General features: G+C 38.2%; 1 protein-coding gene across 1 annotated transcript in view; it reads left to right on the top strand.

The window, feature by feature from the left end:
* The first annotated feature begins 2332 nt into the window (after nt 1-2332).
* The window catches only part of LOC122555101 (uncharacterized), a 53758-nt gene continuing 38335 nt past the window's right edge, over nt 2333-17755 (top strand). The window contains exon 1 of the mRNA XM_043700781.2: nt 2333-2472. Coding sequence (XP_043556716.1) covers nt 2444-2472 — 29 coding nt within the window. The 5' untranslated portion in view covers nt 2333-2443. The remainder of the gene's footprint in view (nt 2473-17755) is intronic.

The following is a 17755-nucleotide window of genomic DNA, read 5'->3' on the forward strand; positions in this document are numbered from 1 at the left end:
TATCATGGCATTTATTTTTCTGCAAGAGAGACTTTTGGAAAAGGTATTTATGTTTTCATTACCTCAATTATCCATTCAGACAACTCAGCCTTCGAGAAATTATTATCGTTGTCACTGCAGCTACTGACAAACTGATTTTGATTCTTGTGGCTTGGAAGACAATCAGCTCCAGGTAATAAATCATATAATAACACTTACTCAAAGTTGGTTTTCTGGCTTTTATCCAAATTAAAGTGCATCTGCCTCTCCTCAGCCCATTGATCCATCTGATCAAGAACCCACTGTACTCTAAGGTAACTTTCTTCACTGTACACAACACATCCATTTTTGGTGTCATCTGCAAACCCCTAATATTCACATCCAAATCACTTAAAGAAATGATGAAAAGCAGTCGACATGTTCCTCATGTAGAAATCGTGAGATGTTAAAGGGTTCATTTTTCCTGTTGACAGGTAAGAAATTGGATGTCCCGGGGGCTGTGTTTTTCTGTCTTTCAGGCAGGATGTGACAATCTAATCATACTGTTTTAAAGAATAACCTAATCATACATTTTTTTGAGAAATAGTCTAATCCTTTTACATTGTTTTGGGTGGCACATGACTATAGGGGAGTGGTAGAAGGTTGTGTCTTTTGTGCATTCCTGACTGTGATGTAAAACCCTGTATAAAGGGAGGATGGTTCCCTTGTTCTGGGAGCCTTGCTTGAGATGCTCGCCAAGCATTGCGAAGAGTGTGAAATGATCCTCCAAAAGCTTGTACTTGCTGAAATAAATTGCGGCTGTTGACAGAAGTTGGCGTATTGCAGTTGCATCAAGAACCTCAAGAAGGGAACCTCACAATAGCAGCTTCTTATTTTAGACTATAAAGAAAGTAAAACCCAAGTGCCACAGACAGGTGACATGTAAAGACCATCAAAAAATAAAGTAAAAGGAAGTTAGAGAGCAAAGATAATTTGACAGAGAACAAAATAAAAAGTCAGCTTGGATTTTAAAAGGGATGTTCTTGTTTAAGCAACCTTACTGAATTTTGTGAAGAGAACAGAGTCAGCAGGCGGCAATACAATGGGTGTGGTATGCATAGATTTCCACAAGGGCCTTGACAACAGTCCAAAAACATGGAAGTAAATGTTAAATTCATAGATAACGCACTTGGCTGCATGGTTCTCACCCCCACAGGACTTTAAAGTACCAGAGAAGATGCAGAAAGTATTTACAGGGATGTCACCAGAATCTGAAGGTCACAACTATCAGTAAAGATTGAGTAGGCTGATCTCTATGGTAGAGAAGTTGAGGAGATTACTTGGTTAGGTCTTTGAAATTGTGCAACATTATAGAGTGGATGTGAAAAAGAAAATCCACTTTTGGGTGAGCCCAGGACATAAATATAAGATAATCACTAACAGAATAGACATAAGTCAGAAGGATTTTCTTCCCCCAGACAGTGTTGTGTAGTAATAGATTGGTTAAAGCTGATTCTATTGATAAATTTAAGAAGAAGCTTGACGGAGAAATGATAGAGGTCGATGTAGGAATGATGGTGTTGGGGGGGGGGGGGGGAGGAAGCCTTGTGCAATATACGGATATAAAGCACGGATCAGCTTGGCTGAATGGCTTGTTTCTGTACTACACATTTGAGGTGAAAAATCTCTGGTACATGTGGGCAGTCTCCTGTAAGCAGTGTAAATTAACAACCAAATGTTGTGCTTATGTTTTTGACTAATATGGGTACTTCAAGTCAATGGCTCACGACTAAATGTTAATCTATTTTCCCTTTAAAAAGCGTTATTAAATCCAGCAAACTCACGCAGGAAATCCGAAATAAATTATAAATAGAAATTTGAGGAATTAAGTTAGACTCTTACTGTGTGGTGTAGGAATGAGGAGGTCATTTTGCTCAATAATTATTTTGAAGTGTTGGGTGGTGTTGGCAATATCCCTTAAATCAGCGAAGATGTTTAAGTTCGTTAGATTTAAATAAAGCAGAATTGGTTAAAAAAAACACTTCATTCGATGGTAAATTATTTATTCTTTCTAGTTTGTGCACTTTCGTGATACAAGTACCTCACATTAGTTGACCCGGTACATGTAAGGAGAAAAGAGAACTTAAAAGTCCTGAGGATTACTTTCCGAACCATAACATCACCATTCTACATGTACGTTCCTATTCTCACTGCTTGCTGATCGTTCTTCAACACGGTCTCTCTTAAAAAGGTTTTTCACAGTGCTTTCTGTGTGCACCGAGGAACAGACATCAAACTGACAGATGAGAGGAAATGACGCTCTTATCTTTGTTTAAATGTATAACGCATCTTTTTCCCCTCCGGATACGTCGAAGACTTCCGTCTAACAAATGTTAGTGCTATGTTTCCAGCTGCTGGATGAGTTTGTGAGGGTCAGTGTACAGCTGCAGTCTTTGATATTCCGCAGACCTGTCTGACAAGTGACATGGGGAACTGTTGCAAGAAAACACAGAAGTGAGTACAAGCAATGCAACATTAGCACCAACGTGTAAAGACCCACAACTCAATGTATTGTGTTCAGTTTTTTTTTTATATGTTGAAAATGATATTTTTGTCGAGACATTCATTTTGATGTCGTAAGCGGATAGTTCTGTTCCTATAATTGGTACCAGACAATTCACTCGTTTTTGGAAAGAGAAATGTCTCTTTGAACGGGAGATGACTAACTCTTAAAGCATGAGCAAAAGGAATATGTTGGAAAGTTAGGGCAGCTTTAAAAAGGCGGGGTCTTTTTTGACAAAGGAATAGAAATAAGGATCCAGCTTGATTATTCTAGCAACCTGCCAGCAGTACTCCCTAATTGTCATGTTTCCTGGTGTCACTCCATCCAAATGCTGTTGGAGGCCCGAAACCTGTGTTTCGAAACCTATGACTGGGGATACTGTGTTACATTATAAATGAAAACCGGCGTTGCCAGTAACATGAGTGTGAATCTTACTACCATTGGGCGTCAGGTCAGATTCCTTGAACTGTCATTGTCAAGAGTATCTTAAATTTGGTGTCAAATGATTTTATCTTTTTATACAGAGAGATTAGTTAGCACAACTTCATAATTTGTATTAATCATCTTCTAATTATAAATCAGAGAAAAAAAAACCCTGGAAAAGGAATTTAGTAGGTGTTCAAAGCTTCTTTGGAATGCTACATTGATGGTTATGCCAGGCACAAACCCAAACTTGTGTAGTCAGCAAGTGGACACCCCATTTGAAGGGGCAGATGATTGCTGGCAGCACTTTAGACATATCTTTTGTAACTGTTTACTGCTGGCCATTGGTAACAAAGCTGCTAAGATACCTCTCTTGTGGTGCAGGTACAATTGGCCCACTGAGCACCAAGGGTTCTTATGGATTCCAGGTTACTTACCAGCTTGACTCCTGTGGAAGCAGGTTGATGTGATCTTTCCGGGCTGACCTTATTCTGACTGCCATTTGGATACAGAATTGGCTCACAGGTAGAGGGTGGTGGTGGAGGGTTGTATTTCAGACTGGAGGCCTGTGACCAGTGGAGTGCCACAAGGATCGGTGCTGGGTCCACTGCTTTTCATCATTTCTATAAATGATTTGGATGTGAGCATAAGAGGTATAGTTAGCAAGTTTGCAGACAACACCAAAATTGGAGGTGTGGTGGACAGTTATGAAGGTTACATTGGATTTAAATGGGATCTTTGACCAGATGGGCCAATGGGCTCAGGAGTGGCAGATGGAGTTTAATTTAGATAAATGTGAGGTGCTGCATTTTGGGAAAGCAAACCTGAGCAGGACGTATATACTTAATGGTAAGGCCCTAGAGAGTGTTCCTGAACAAAGAGACCTTGGAGTACAGGTTCATAGCTCCTTGAAAGTGGAGTCAGAGGTAGATGGGATAGTGAAGAAGGCATTTGGTATGCTTTCCTTTATTGGCCAGAGTATTGAGTACAGGAGTTGGGAGGTCATGTTGCGGCTGTACAGGACATTGGCTAGGCCACTGTTGGAATATTGCATGCAGTTCTGGTCTCCTTCCTATCGGAAAGATGTTGTGAAACTTGAAAGGGTTCAGAAAAGATTTACAAGGATGTTGCCAGGGTTGGAGGATTTGAATTATAGGGAAAGATTGTTTTCCCTGGAGCATCAGAGGCTGAAGGGTGACCTTATAGAGGTTTATAAAATCATGACGGGCATGGATAGGATAAATAGACAAAGTATTTTCCCTGGGGTGGGGGAAGTCCAGAACTAGAGGACATAGGTTTAGGGTGAAAGGGGAAAGACATAAAAGAGATCTAAGGGTAACTTTTTCATGCAGAGCACAGTGCATGTGTGGAATGGGCTACCAGAAGAGGTGGTGGAGGCTGGTACAATTACAACATTTAAAAGGCATTTGGATGGGTATATGAATAGGAAGGGTTTGGAAGGATATGGGCCAGCTGCTGGAGGGTGGGACTAAATTGGGTTGGGATATCTGGTCGGCATGGACGGGTTGGACTGAAGGGTCTGTTTCCGTGCTGTACATCTCTATGACTCTATAACTCTACATTCAGTTCTTGGCCTGTCATTCTTTCATAATGTTTAGATTTCTGGACTTTTCATGCCAAAAGCAAACCCCAATCAATGAGAACTTGGCACTCTGGTTCCTTGCTTTTTCCAGAGTTTTGCTATCCTTATTGGCAAAACCATTGAGCAACATCTGGGATAATGCATATATCTGTCAAGTCTTAGCAGTTTGTTAGGCTTAGACAATACAAAACTTAGGAACAATCACGGAACAATTTCCAGAAGGCCGCTTCATTTGTTTAACCTTCAGTTCTTTGCATGGCTGTAATAGCAAGGAAACAAACATTTATTTTAGTTAGTGAGTAAATATGAACACTTCAGGTCAGTGAAGTGATTGTCTTGTGAAATTACATCAATTCCTTTAGTCCCAAGCCATTATGTGGCAAGCACTGTGTATTCTCCAGTCTGCATATCTTATTTTAAATGAGTTAATAACATTAAAATTAGCTTGATTATCAAGCAACATCTTATGTCTTGGGACATGGCAATAAGATAATGAATCATAGACTCATATCTTGTGTGACTTTAAAAATGTAACATTAACTCTGGGTGAAACTGATGCATAAGTTCCCTACGTTTAACATTATTTTCGAGCATTAATTTTGCTGAGCTCCAAAAGTAATACAACACCTTATCTTCTTGAAACTGATTTCATGAATGCAATGACTACAAAATCACAAAAGAAAATATTTGTTTGCCATCAGATAAAATTGAATTGTATGTATTGAAGGCTGAAGGAAATTCTTTGGTACTTAAGATGTTCACAGCAATGAGTAGTCAACACATACTTGTAACCAAATGAAGCAGGTGGATGCAGTGACCCAAAGGCAATGTCATACTTCCTCTATATTTTCTTGATACTTTTGCCTGTGTACCCAAATGGAGAGTACCATATCAGGAAACACGTGTAGAAACAGTAAAACTGGTCAGTCAATGCAATCCAAAGTTAAAATGTAGAACTTTAACTTCTATTTTATCCTTTTTGATTTCTCTTATTCTGCCTTGTTTTTAAAAGGCCTGTATTTTTCTTATTAAGTTTATATATCTAGTATGCTTCTCTGCCTTGCTCCCTCAGGCTAACCTAATTATATTTAATATATTGGTGTGCTGTGACAGACTGAACATTAGATTAGGTAAAAATTACACCACAGTACAATGCAACTGAATTTTGCATGGAGGCATTTTGATTGCATTCCTCTTCAATATGCCAGCTCCTTCAATTATGGTGTATATTGTGCTGTCAGAAATTAGGAAAAAATGAAACACAAGAGAATAACATCTCAGTAGTGATGTGCTATGGATGGTTCTAAACAAAACTAACTCCACAAACAAATTCTTTTGCTTGGATTACAACCTAATCAGATCCTGATCTCACTGTCCATTGTTCTGATCTTGCTAATCAGATCTACACGTGTTAACTTTTAAAATAGTTTCTGAGAATCTTTTAAATATATTTACATAGTATAGTAACAAATTGCATTTCTATAGGATTTTTAATATTGGAAAGAATCCAGATGAACTTCATTGAAATGCAACGAGGCAAAATTAGACACTGAATCAACAAAGGAAATAATTTGGTAGGTCACTGAAACGTTGGGCCAGCATCAATTGTGACACAGTCGGAAGGCTTGAGTAGCTACTTATAAATCAGTTGATAATATTTGTGCTTAAATTTCTATAGACTCTCAATGTTCATAGTTTTAGTGCAAATGTTTGTACTTGATGATAGAATTTCCATTAGATGAAAGCATGGCCTCAGATCTGGAAATGTGGTATATTTTTAAGGGACATTTAAGGTATTAATTTCTGGAACAGAGAACCAAGTAAAATATTTAAGAAAGAGAAAATACAATTGAAAGTAAATGAGTGAGAATAATGAAAACAGACTGTAAAAGTTCTTATAGGTATGCATAAAAGAAAAGATTTGCAAAAACAAATGTGTGTCCACTGAGAAAAAAGATGATTACTTTGAGTCTGTCCTCAAAAGAAAAGCCTTCCAAATAGAAAATGGAGAATCAATGGAGAATTTCAAGTGATTATGAATGTATGGTGGTCATTTTTCAAATTGTTACAGGTTCTGGAATGGTCCCTGCAGATTGGGAAGTGGCAAGTATAATTTAAGAAAGGAGGGAGAGACAAAATGAGGAGCTACAGACCTCTTAGCCTAAAATCAGTCATAGGGAAAATGCCAGAATTTATAATGGGTGATGTGATAACTTGACACTTTGAAAATAATGGACGGATTGGTCAGAGTCAACATGGATTTATAAAAGGGAAATCATGTTTGACGAACATGTTGTTGTTCTTTGATGGTTTAAACAACAGAATATGTAAGAGAGAAGCAGTGTGTGTGGTGTGTTTATATTTTTTCAAAGGTTTTCGGTGAGTTCCCAGATAAGTAAATAAATTTATAGCATAAAGGATTTGGGGAATATATGGAATAGAATGAGAATGATTTAATGGATAGAAAACAGAAAGTAGGAATAAATGATCATTAACAAATTGGTATGATGTGATTAGTGAGGTACCACAATTATAAGGGCCCCAAGCTATCCACAATCTATATCAGCGATATGGATATGAGTATTAAATGTAATATTTCAAACATTTTAGATGATACAAAACTAGTTGAGAACTTGAGTTATAAGGAGAATCCAAGGACACTTCAATGGGATTTGGAGAGGGTAATTAAGTGGGCAAAAAATTTGGCAAAAGGAATCCAATATGTTGAAATGTGAGGTCATCCACTTTGTTAGGAAAAACAGAGCTTCAGAGTATTTCTTAAATTGTGAGAGACTGGAAAGTGTTGACTTACCAAGAGACATGAGTGTCCTTCTTCATGAGTCACTGAAAATAAATGTGCAGATACAGCAAGCAACTAAGAAGGCAAATAATATGCTGCCATTTATTACAAGAGGATTTGAATAAATGAGTAAAGCAATTACATAGTATTACAAAAAGGACAGTAATACAGGGCTCAGTTTCTGCCTGCCTCCCGGTTTCCTGGTACAAATGCTACAAACAGATCTGGAAAATTGTAGTTTTTGGAAGTTAGCAATGAATACTGACCTTATTGATTCTTACGCAACCTGCACCATCCTACAAATTTGTATTGGTTGATACCAACATATATAGGCCTTCAAAAACAAAAGAATGTGAGAAAAAGGAGCAGGAGTAAACAATTCTGAGCCTGCCCTGCCACTCTATGATGCCTTTGATTTTCGGAAGACTTTCAATAAGGTTCTACCAGAATCAGTTCTGCAAAGTGCTGCAATTATATAGTCTCCTTACTGAAGGAAAGATATGTTTTCCATAGGGGGGAGTACAAAGAAGGTACACTAACCCAACTCCTGGGTTGGAGAGATTATCCTGTGTGGAAAGATTAACTAGACTGGCCCTATATTAATTTGAGTTTTGAAAAATGTGAGATAATCTTAATCAAACTTTCAAAATTTGTCATAGGTATCTATAAGGTACATGCAGTAAAGTTGTTTCCTGGACTGGGGTTGTTGAGAATCCGGGGTTGCAGTCCCAGAATAAGGTGGCAAGCTATTTAGGACTGTGTAAATGTGGAATTTCTTCACACAGAGGTGGTGAATCTTTGGAATTTTTTAACCTCAGAAGACTATTGAGACTCATTGAGTATGTTCAAGATCAAGATTGATAGATTTCTACAAATTGAAAACATCAAAGGATATAGGGTTAATGCAGGATTCTGAAAAACATTAATGCACAGTGTGCACACATCGCTGATAACGCCAGAATTTATTGTCTATCCTTGGAGAAATTGTTACCTTCTTGTACCATTGCAATCCTTGAGGTGTAGAGACACCCACAATCCTGTTAAGAAGAATGTACCATGATTTTGACCCAGAGGCAATGAAGGAATGGCAACATAATATCAAATCAGGGTGGTCTGTGATTTAGAGAAGAACTTGCAGCTGATGCCTTTTCCATGACTCTATTGCCCTTGTCCTTCTAGGTGGTAGACACTGCAGGTTTAGAAGATTCTGTTAAAGGAGCAGTGATGTTGAAGAACATTCAAATAAAAGGTTAGACATGATCACAATAGTTGGCTGAGTGGGTTCAAAGGGCTGAATAGCTAACTCCTGTTCCTATTTGTCAGCTTCAAGATCTGCACAAAAGGTTGTAGGTACATGTTAAACATCTGCATCTCCAAACATAATTAGTTATTGGCAGGAAATGCCAGCTTTGTGGGTGAACTGGGCAATTATGAATCAAGTTACAGGACAGAAGACAGCTTCTGCATAATCATAAGCCGCATTTTCTTTCAGCAGCAACATTATGTTAGAGTTGGACATAATGAAACATTTGAGGTTAACAATCTAAGATGTAGAATAATATTATTTGTATTATCACAATTTAACATTTAAAATCTTTTTCTTTAATTTTTCTTGTGTTTTAGAAATGTTCCAGACACATTGGCATGTTGATGTCTTCAGATATACCTAGATTTTTGGGTTTAGTTTCTACCTGCCTCAATCTTTCTCTGTTTCTGATGCCACAGTTGGAACCAAGAAATTACAGTTTTTTAAAATTAGTAATAAATCAGTCGTCTTTATTGATCCTTCCTCAAACTACAATTCTTGCAAATCTTGCAAGTTTTATCTACAGATATTGCCCTTCTGAAAATGTATAAACATTAGAAATATGAGCAGGAATAGGGCCTTCAGTCCTTTGAGCCTGTCCTGCCATTCTCTGCATGTGTACCACGAAAAGGGAAGTTCCGTAAATGTTGAATCCAGGTTCTAGACTATATTATAAAACTAAATAACAGTCAGCAGGTATAACATGTACTCACACTTCATTTAAAAGCTACCTATACATTGTCCACAGATACTTGCAGTTGTCATTGCTTTTTTTTTAAGATTCCAGAATCCAGAATCTTAATAAAAATCCACGTAATGTCCGTTTCATAGAAAACTGTTTCCATTTATAAATTGGGAAAGAGTAATTCGATTTAAAATTCACATATCTAGTTTTAGCAGAGGATTTTCCATTAAAATGGTAGACATGAGAACTCTTTCAATCTGCTTCATTCTTCACCACACCAACGTGTGGCATTGCATCAGGATGAACCACTTCTAGTAACATGAACATGAACTTTTCAATATGGAAATATATATCAGGCAATTTGGATTTATTTACATACAGAGATAAGGTACAGTTCTGTTCATGAATTGATTTGTTCACATTTGAAATCAAGCACAACATCATGTTTCATTCCAGTGTTGAAAATATTTTGTTTCCTTGCCACCCTTTCCCAAATGGAAACATGCAAGTCAAAGATTTTCAGGGAGGCAGCAGTATCACAGGAAAGTGCAGGTCTGAGATGGAATTATTGTATATGCGACAGTTGGATGCATTAAATATACAATCATGGTGGAAATGTATTGAGTCCCAGATGACAAATATGTGACAGAAACAATATTCTGCTCTTGCACTGTCAGCAAAATTTACAAAGCAATACAGTAATGCCAAACAAACAGACAAATATGTAAGGAGCTCCAGATGGAAGAAAAGAAAGATATCGCACTTATAGAACATCCTTCATGCCCTCAGGATGTCTCAAAGCATTTCAGATATGAATGAGCTACTTTTAAATTGTTGCTAATGCTATCATTGTTTAAAATCACACAACACCAGGTTATAGTCCAACAGGTTTAATTGGAAGCACAGTAGCTTTCGGAGCGTCGCTCCTTCACCTAATGAAGGAGCAATGCTCCGAAAGCTAGTGTGCTTCCAATTAAACCTGTTGGACTATAACCTGGTGTTGTGTGATTTTTAACTTTGTACACCCCAGTCCAACACCGGCATCTCCAAATCATGACTGCTACCATTCATAAAATCAAAAGAACGATTATTATTATTCCTTGGTCTCAAATCAAAATGTAACAACTAATTGAAAATAACACCATGTCCTTTACTTTCTCATTCACTTTCTCAGTGGCCTGCTTGCTTCAAATTTCCTGTTCCTAACGTTCTTTAATATCCCGCAATTAATGTGATCTTGAGGCTTCAAATCGAATCATCAATCATTCACTACTGGTGTGATGGAACTGCTGTTTTATTCCTAAAAATTCTGATTTATTTTACATAGTAATCACTGGAATTGTACTCTGCCAGAAGTAACTGAAAATCACTATAAATCATCAACAACACTATTATCTATTATATCACTGTATTTTGTTTTTGTATGTAAATACATCCAAATTGCCAGCTTATTATTATCATGTTTCAAGCAATTAGTCAATTATTGAGACTAAGATACACCAAGGCTAGTACGAATGTCATACTTTAATTGTGTTGAAGTTATCTTCAATTTTAAAAAAAACTGCACAATGTAAAGGACTGTATAGTCAGGGAATCATTTACATCTGGTCCATGTCAAGTTGTTTAGGCTTGTGCTGCATGTTTGGTAGTGGTCTATGTTGTTCTATTCACTGGTGTGCAAAAATGTCTTCCTGAAGGTTATGGTTTTGCCCTGCTCATTAACTAAAAAATAAATAAGTTAATGTGATCTAAAGAGAATTTCAGTTTCTAGTGCATTGAACATAGCAGGCCAGTGTCCTATATGATGTTACTGTTGGCCCAAGCAAAAATCAAGTGTCTGTATTTGCAGCAGTATTCAAATATTGCAAATAGATAGTATAACTCAATTGTGAAAACAATTCTGGCATTTCAGTAACTGTGTAATTGGGATACAGAGACATCGACTCACTGAGAGCCTGTGTCGTCAAGTATGTTCAGAACACATATGTACAGTAACTGTCAATATTTTCTAGGCTGTAGTCCATCTACTGTTTTGTCTACTGAGGCATTATGTGCTTTGAGTTACCCTAAGATAATTATTTCAAACTGAAATGTGTTGACAAGATTGAAGGAACCTGCAGAATACTGTGCAAATGCAGGCAGCATTGTGGTTTAGGCTGAGACAGTAACCACTACTCGCCCAGTTTGTGACTGCACTTGAAATGTACAAATTTCTAGTCCATGTGGCAAACAGAACTGAAATTATAGCAATTGTTTTCACTTGACCTTCCCAAGAAAATTTACATGTACCTTCATCTGGAACTGACAAGTCGATGATCCATCTTGCCCTCTTTCTGAGATCCCTAGCCAATCAGATGCAAATCTTCAGCCAATTTGTTCAACTCCACATGATCGCAAGAAATTGCTGAATGGCTACTCTAATGAGTATGGGTCCTGACAACATGTTGGAGTTCCAGTACTAGCCATGCACTAGCCAAGCTGTCCCAGTAGGGCTTCAGTATTGTCATGTAGAATGTGAAAAATTGCTGATTTGTGTTATGCCCAAAAAAAGCTAATTACCACCTTTGTGTATTCTCGATCATCAGCAAAAAGATGGAAGGGATTGTTGACATGCTATCAAGCTGTGCATGCAAACGTATTTTGCAAACGCTCACTGACTCTCAGGTTAGATTCTCCCAAGGCCACTCAGTATCTAATCTCACTGCAAACTTCTTCCAAACATAGATAAAATAGCTGAATTCCAAAGATGAGGTGAGAGTGACTGGTCATGACATTTAGGCTGTGAATAGTATAAAAAGGCCCAAACAAAATTGGAGTAATTGGGAATCAGAGAAAACTCTCTACTCATTGAAATCATACCTAGCATAAAGGATGATGGTTATGATTGTTGGAAGTCAACAATTCCAGCTGCACGATATAGCATAAGAACTAGGAGCTGGAGTAAGCAATTCAGCCCCTTAAGCTTGCTCCACCATTCAATACAATAAACGTTGATTTCATCTTGGCCTGAACTCCACTTTTCTGCTAGCTCTCCATAACCTTTCAACAAATTATCAAAATCTATCTATCTCTTCCTTAAATTTACTCCATGTCTCAACATCCATCGCACTGTGGGAATAGTGAATTCTATAGATTCAAGAACCTTTGAACGATGTAATTTCTCCCCATCTGTTTTATTCTGCTCCCCCTTATCCTGTAGGAGTTCCTCAAGTTGGTTTTCTTAGTCCAATTATCTTCAGCTATTTCATATGATCTTCCCTCCATCAAAAGGTCAGAATTGGATGATGATTGTGCAATTTTCAGTGCCATTCATAACGCCTCAGACACTGAAGCAGCCCATGTCCATCTGCAGCAAGACTTGAGCAACATCCAACTTTAGTCTGATAAGTGGTAAGTAACACAACTGCCAGAAAATGACCATCACAAGAGAGAATCTAACAGTTGTCTCTTGACCTTCAATGGCATTATCATTACTGAATACCTCATTATCAACATCAACAATTGCCATTGTCTAGAAACTGAATTGAACCAGTCATATAAATACTGTGGCTACAAGGACTGGTCAGAAACTAGGAATTCTGTGGTGGGTAACTCACCTCCTATCTCCCCAATGCCTGTCCACCATGTACAAGACACAAATCAGGAGTGTGATGGAATATCTCCACTTTCCTAGATGGAGAAGTGGTGTCTTATCAATACTCAGTAAACTTGACACCATCCAAGACACTTGATCTTCACTCTACTCACCACTTTCAACTTTTTCTCCTTTCACCACTGACGCACAATGGCAGCAATGTGTACCATCTACAAGATGCATTGTAGTAACTCAACAATGGTCTTTTGACAGTTCCAAGTCTGCAACTTCCACTGCCTAGAAAGATATGGACAGCAGGTGCATGGAAGCACGGCCACTTCCTTGCAAGTTCCCAATGAAGCCATGTGTCATCCTGCATTGGAAGTGTGTCCCTTTTCCTTCGTTGTGGCTGGGATGGAATCCTGGATCATTCTGTTTGATAGCACTGTGGGAGTACCTGCACTCCAAGGACTGCCGTCATTCCAGAAGGAAGCTTGCTACTACTGTCTCCAGGGCTACTAAGGATTAACAAGAAGCACCAGTCATACCCACATCCCATGAATACATAAGGAAAAACGACTAACTTATTTCAGTAAAGCGTTTTATGCTAACTGGGGAATGTACATTAATAGAGTGGAGATGTGAGGAAAACCTGTTTTAAGTGAGTGGACATTCTAGGAGAAAATGCAGTCAAGTACAAAGATCATTGACAGAATCTAAGGGGGCAATGGTAGATGAGATCAAGATATGCAGGATGAAAGAAGTTTAATGAGCTGTGGGGGAAGGGCAGTTTAAGGATAAGGCAATTGTGGCTGATGCTTGTGAGGATTCAGTGATGGATGATTTTAAGGTCTACCTGGAGAATGCTGAGACATATGCAAAGTACAGACTGCAGATCTGTTCAACTTAGAAGAGTTAGTGAAAGACGAGTAAGAAGGCAGCAGAATAGGGAGGTGTCAAGGATGAAAATGAAGCAAAATTAGTGGAAGTTTTCAGATCTGAATTTGTGAAGGAGATGACTAGAGAGATGGTTGACAAGATTGTAAAATAGTTGAGATGTGGTAGGCGCAGGTGCATGGAAGCAGCCAGAGCAAACCAGTCCCTGGATTGTGAACATGTTCCATTGCTGAGTCTTTTTGTGAGTCAATTTGTACTTAAGTTGGAGTACAATGTAGGACAATATAAAGCAGCTGTTTATGAGTACAGGAAATGTTTGTATGTTGAATCTTTCAAATTGTACTTCTGTCTGGGATTGCATTTGTAAGTGTTCACAAGTTGGAGTTTTGTAAATTGGGAACCCCTTTGTAGTAAGTGGACACAGAGGGAATTAAGGTTACATATAGCAAAGTTCTTTTTATTGCAATATTTGATTGTATTTTCAACATTTAATTGACTATTCTGAAGGTTCTTAATGTGAAGATTATATTGAATACAAAATTAGTCCAATTATCTCACCATGATAGGAAATCAAGAAGAATTCGAGTAAGGGGAAAGAGCAAAAAAAAGGGAAATCACCTCAAATTATTTTTAAACAAAAGAAAGAAAATGTGGTCCAAGATGCTGCTGGTGCAAAAAATTGCAAAGTGTTAACACTGGATCACCTGTGAAGGGTTGTGGTTTTAGTTTTCTTGCAGATTGTTCAGTGTAATGTACTCAGAGGGGGTTCTGCACCAACAAAATGCTTGCAATTTATGTGCAGCTGATGTTATCAGATGTCACATTTCATGATCATTCTTATATATTCACCATCAGAATACATCATTTCAGACCATCATTTGTCAGCCTGAATTGTACATTGCAGGAAGAACAAACATGTCTTTAGAAGAGTTTTCTCAGGTTAATCAGGTTACTTTTCCTCATTAATTTTGGTGCATTTCCAAGATGATTTATATTGAATATGTGCTTTCCAATTTGATAGGATTAAGGGAACAAAGTAATTGTAGGCTTCACATAAATGTTGTAAATATTATTTCAACAGCTAATTTTAGTCAGTTGTCTTGTGATTACACATTTTCTGATGTACTCTAAAGAGTTTCAATATCAGTCCATTTTGCATAGCACAGATGCAAAGATGCATGTTAGCCATGGTTCTGTTGGCAGTTCACTCATCTCTGAATTGTAAGCTGTCTTGTTTCAGTCCCACTCCAGGGACTGAGCGCCATATTGCAAATAGTACTGAGGGACCACTAGACTGTTAAATGGACGAGATATCTAACGGACGTTCCATTTGCCTGCTGAGGTAAAAGCCAAAGATCCCCTGGTACTGCTTCGAAGAATGCCAGGGGAGTTTTCCCGCTCTCCTTACTGATATTGACCCCTCAATCAACATCACAACAAATAAAATATCTAGTCATTAGGAGACTATTGGTGGGAGTTTACAGAACACAAGTTAGCTACTCAATTTCATACACTACAATAGTGAATACTCTTCAGAAATGGGTTTCATTGGCTGTAAAATACTTTTGATGTGTTTGATGATCGTGAAAGTACTAAAAAAAGAAGTATTTTCCTTTTCAAACCCCTACCCTTTGAGCACTAGCAATCTGCTTTGGATCTAATGTTGGAAGAGTATATCCTTAAGAATGTGAATTGCATGTTTTGTCACATCTAACACTAGTTTAATGTTGCAGTCTGTTACACATCTGAATTTTGCAAAACTATGTTACGTTAGTTTATTGAAAGCGACAAATGAGGCAGGATATTATTTCCTGACAATCTGCTTAGGAACAAGTATTTTTCTGAACACCAATAGATTTATTTCAATTCTTAATAGACTTACATATTTATCTGTAATTTTGATTTATGACCATATTCTCAATCTTTATTATACTAATGTAATCTTTTTCTTTTGGATAATTTGCAATACCATTTAAAACACTAACAGGTCTAAAAACCTAAAGTGTTTAAAGCCACAGCTAAATTGCTTGTGTGTCTGCTCTGCCGTTATTTAGAGGGATGGACTGAGGCTGGACTATAGATCCAGTTGGGATTGAGGAAAAGCAGATGTGAATGTGACTGGGCACGGTCTATATTTGAAGTTTATAGGAGACTGGTTTAAGGCTTGAGGCTAATGTGGGGACAGCTGTTATAGATGGAGATGTAAAAGGTGAAGCTGTGTCTTGAGTCTGGAATGGCTGAGTGTTGTACAGAATCTGGATTATGGCTGTAGTCTACTTCAGGGGTTCAGGATGAACTTGGACTGAAAAGGAAATGAAAGAACACAACATATGACTCAGGAAGAAAATTGGGACCACAAATTTTGATTGTTAACCATCTATGTTTTTTTGCACTGTCTGTTCCATTATGATACAGTCCTATTAGGACATTGTCCCATCAACATTTCAGTGACTGAAAGAAACCAAAGGGTGGCTGTTGAGTGATGAGGGCTATCTATGCACACATGGAAAACACACGTAAAACAGAAACCATGCTGTCAGGCAAAATGACATTGAGTAGAACATTGAATTCCTAATTGTCTTGAAGAACCCTGTACCACTTACTGTTGTGACTTTGCCTCCAACAGATTAATGCAGCAGATCTGGAAATACTGTATGTGGGCAGCACGGTGGCACAGTGGTTTGCACTGCTGCCTCACAGCGCCAGAGACCCGGGTTCAATTCCCACCTCAGATGACTGACTGTGTGAAGTTTGCACGTTCTCCCCGTGTCTGCGTGCGTTTCCTCCGGGTGCTCCGGTTTCCTCCCACAGTCCAAAGATGTGCAGGTTAGGTGAATTGGCTATACTAAGTTGCCTGTAGTGTTAGGTAAGGGGTAAATGTAAATGCAGGGATAGGGGTATGGGCGGGTTGCGCTTTGGCAGGTCGGTGTGGACTTGTTGGGCTGAAGGGCCTGTTTCCACACTGTAATGTAATGTAATCTAAATCTACTTATGTTATTCCTCATAACATAACAAACTGAGCATAGATATCATGGTATTGAAGAAAGTAACACTTTTACAATTACCTTACATATAAAAATTACAATCACAGGCACATAAATGTTTTGGCTAATATCACTCTATGAGTTTACAACAGAGGAACAACCTCTAGTAGAGTAACATGGTTCAGGTGATCCCCTCAGATCACATACTACGTTGTAATGCTGTTACCATGAGCATGTCTCTGAAAGTTACACTGACTTTATCACAATACTTAACAGACTGTGTGACATGATTTCATGGTACACTGTATTTTAAATATTTGCACCACCATGAGGATAATACCTTTGCCACCAGGTTTATGGGAAACAGTTGAGGAAAAGGAACATGAGGAGGGGAAAACGAAAATAAAGCACAATATCTCCTATTAGTAATCTGCTAATCTGATGGATAGACCCGTTACTATGACTGCACTTCCCTTTTCACATTGGCCAACAGCTTATCTGGTCTCAGTTACAAGCTATTGCACAATCTCCTTGGTCACAGGGCAAAAAGAAAAGCCAACACAAAATAGACATTTTAAAGCATTATTTTAAATCAAACCAGTCAAAAATCATCAAATTCTCTTTGTATACATTTACTTAGTCTTTCTTTACTAGTTGTTCTTTTAGGATGCATAGGATGGGGAAGGAAACTGCAGGGATGGGCACAGTTGAAATGTGAAGCTTATTCAAGGACCAGCTACTGCGAGTCCTTGATAATTATGTACCGGTCAGGCAGGGACCAAGTTGTTGACCGCAGGAGCCATGGTTTACTGAGGAAGTTGAATCTCTTGTCAAGAGGAAGAAGGCGGCTTATGGAAGGATGAGATGTGATGGCTCAGTTAGGGCGCTTGAGAATTACAAGTTAGCCAGGAAAGATCTGGCTATGTTAGGAATAAAAGAATGACTAGAGTAAGATTAGGGCC

This window comes from Chiloscyllium plagiosum, unplaced genomic scaffold (assembly GCF_037043375.1).
Source record: "Chiloscyllium plagiosum isolate Xiang-an unplaced genomic scaffold, Cpla_swu_hap1 HiC_scaffold_12, whole genome shotgun sequence".
NCBI lineage: Eukaryota > Metazoa > Chordata > Chondrichthyes > Orectolobiformes > Hemiscylliidae > Chiloscyllium > Chiloscyllium plagiosum.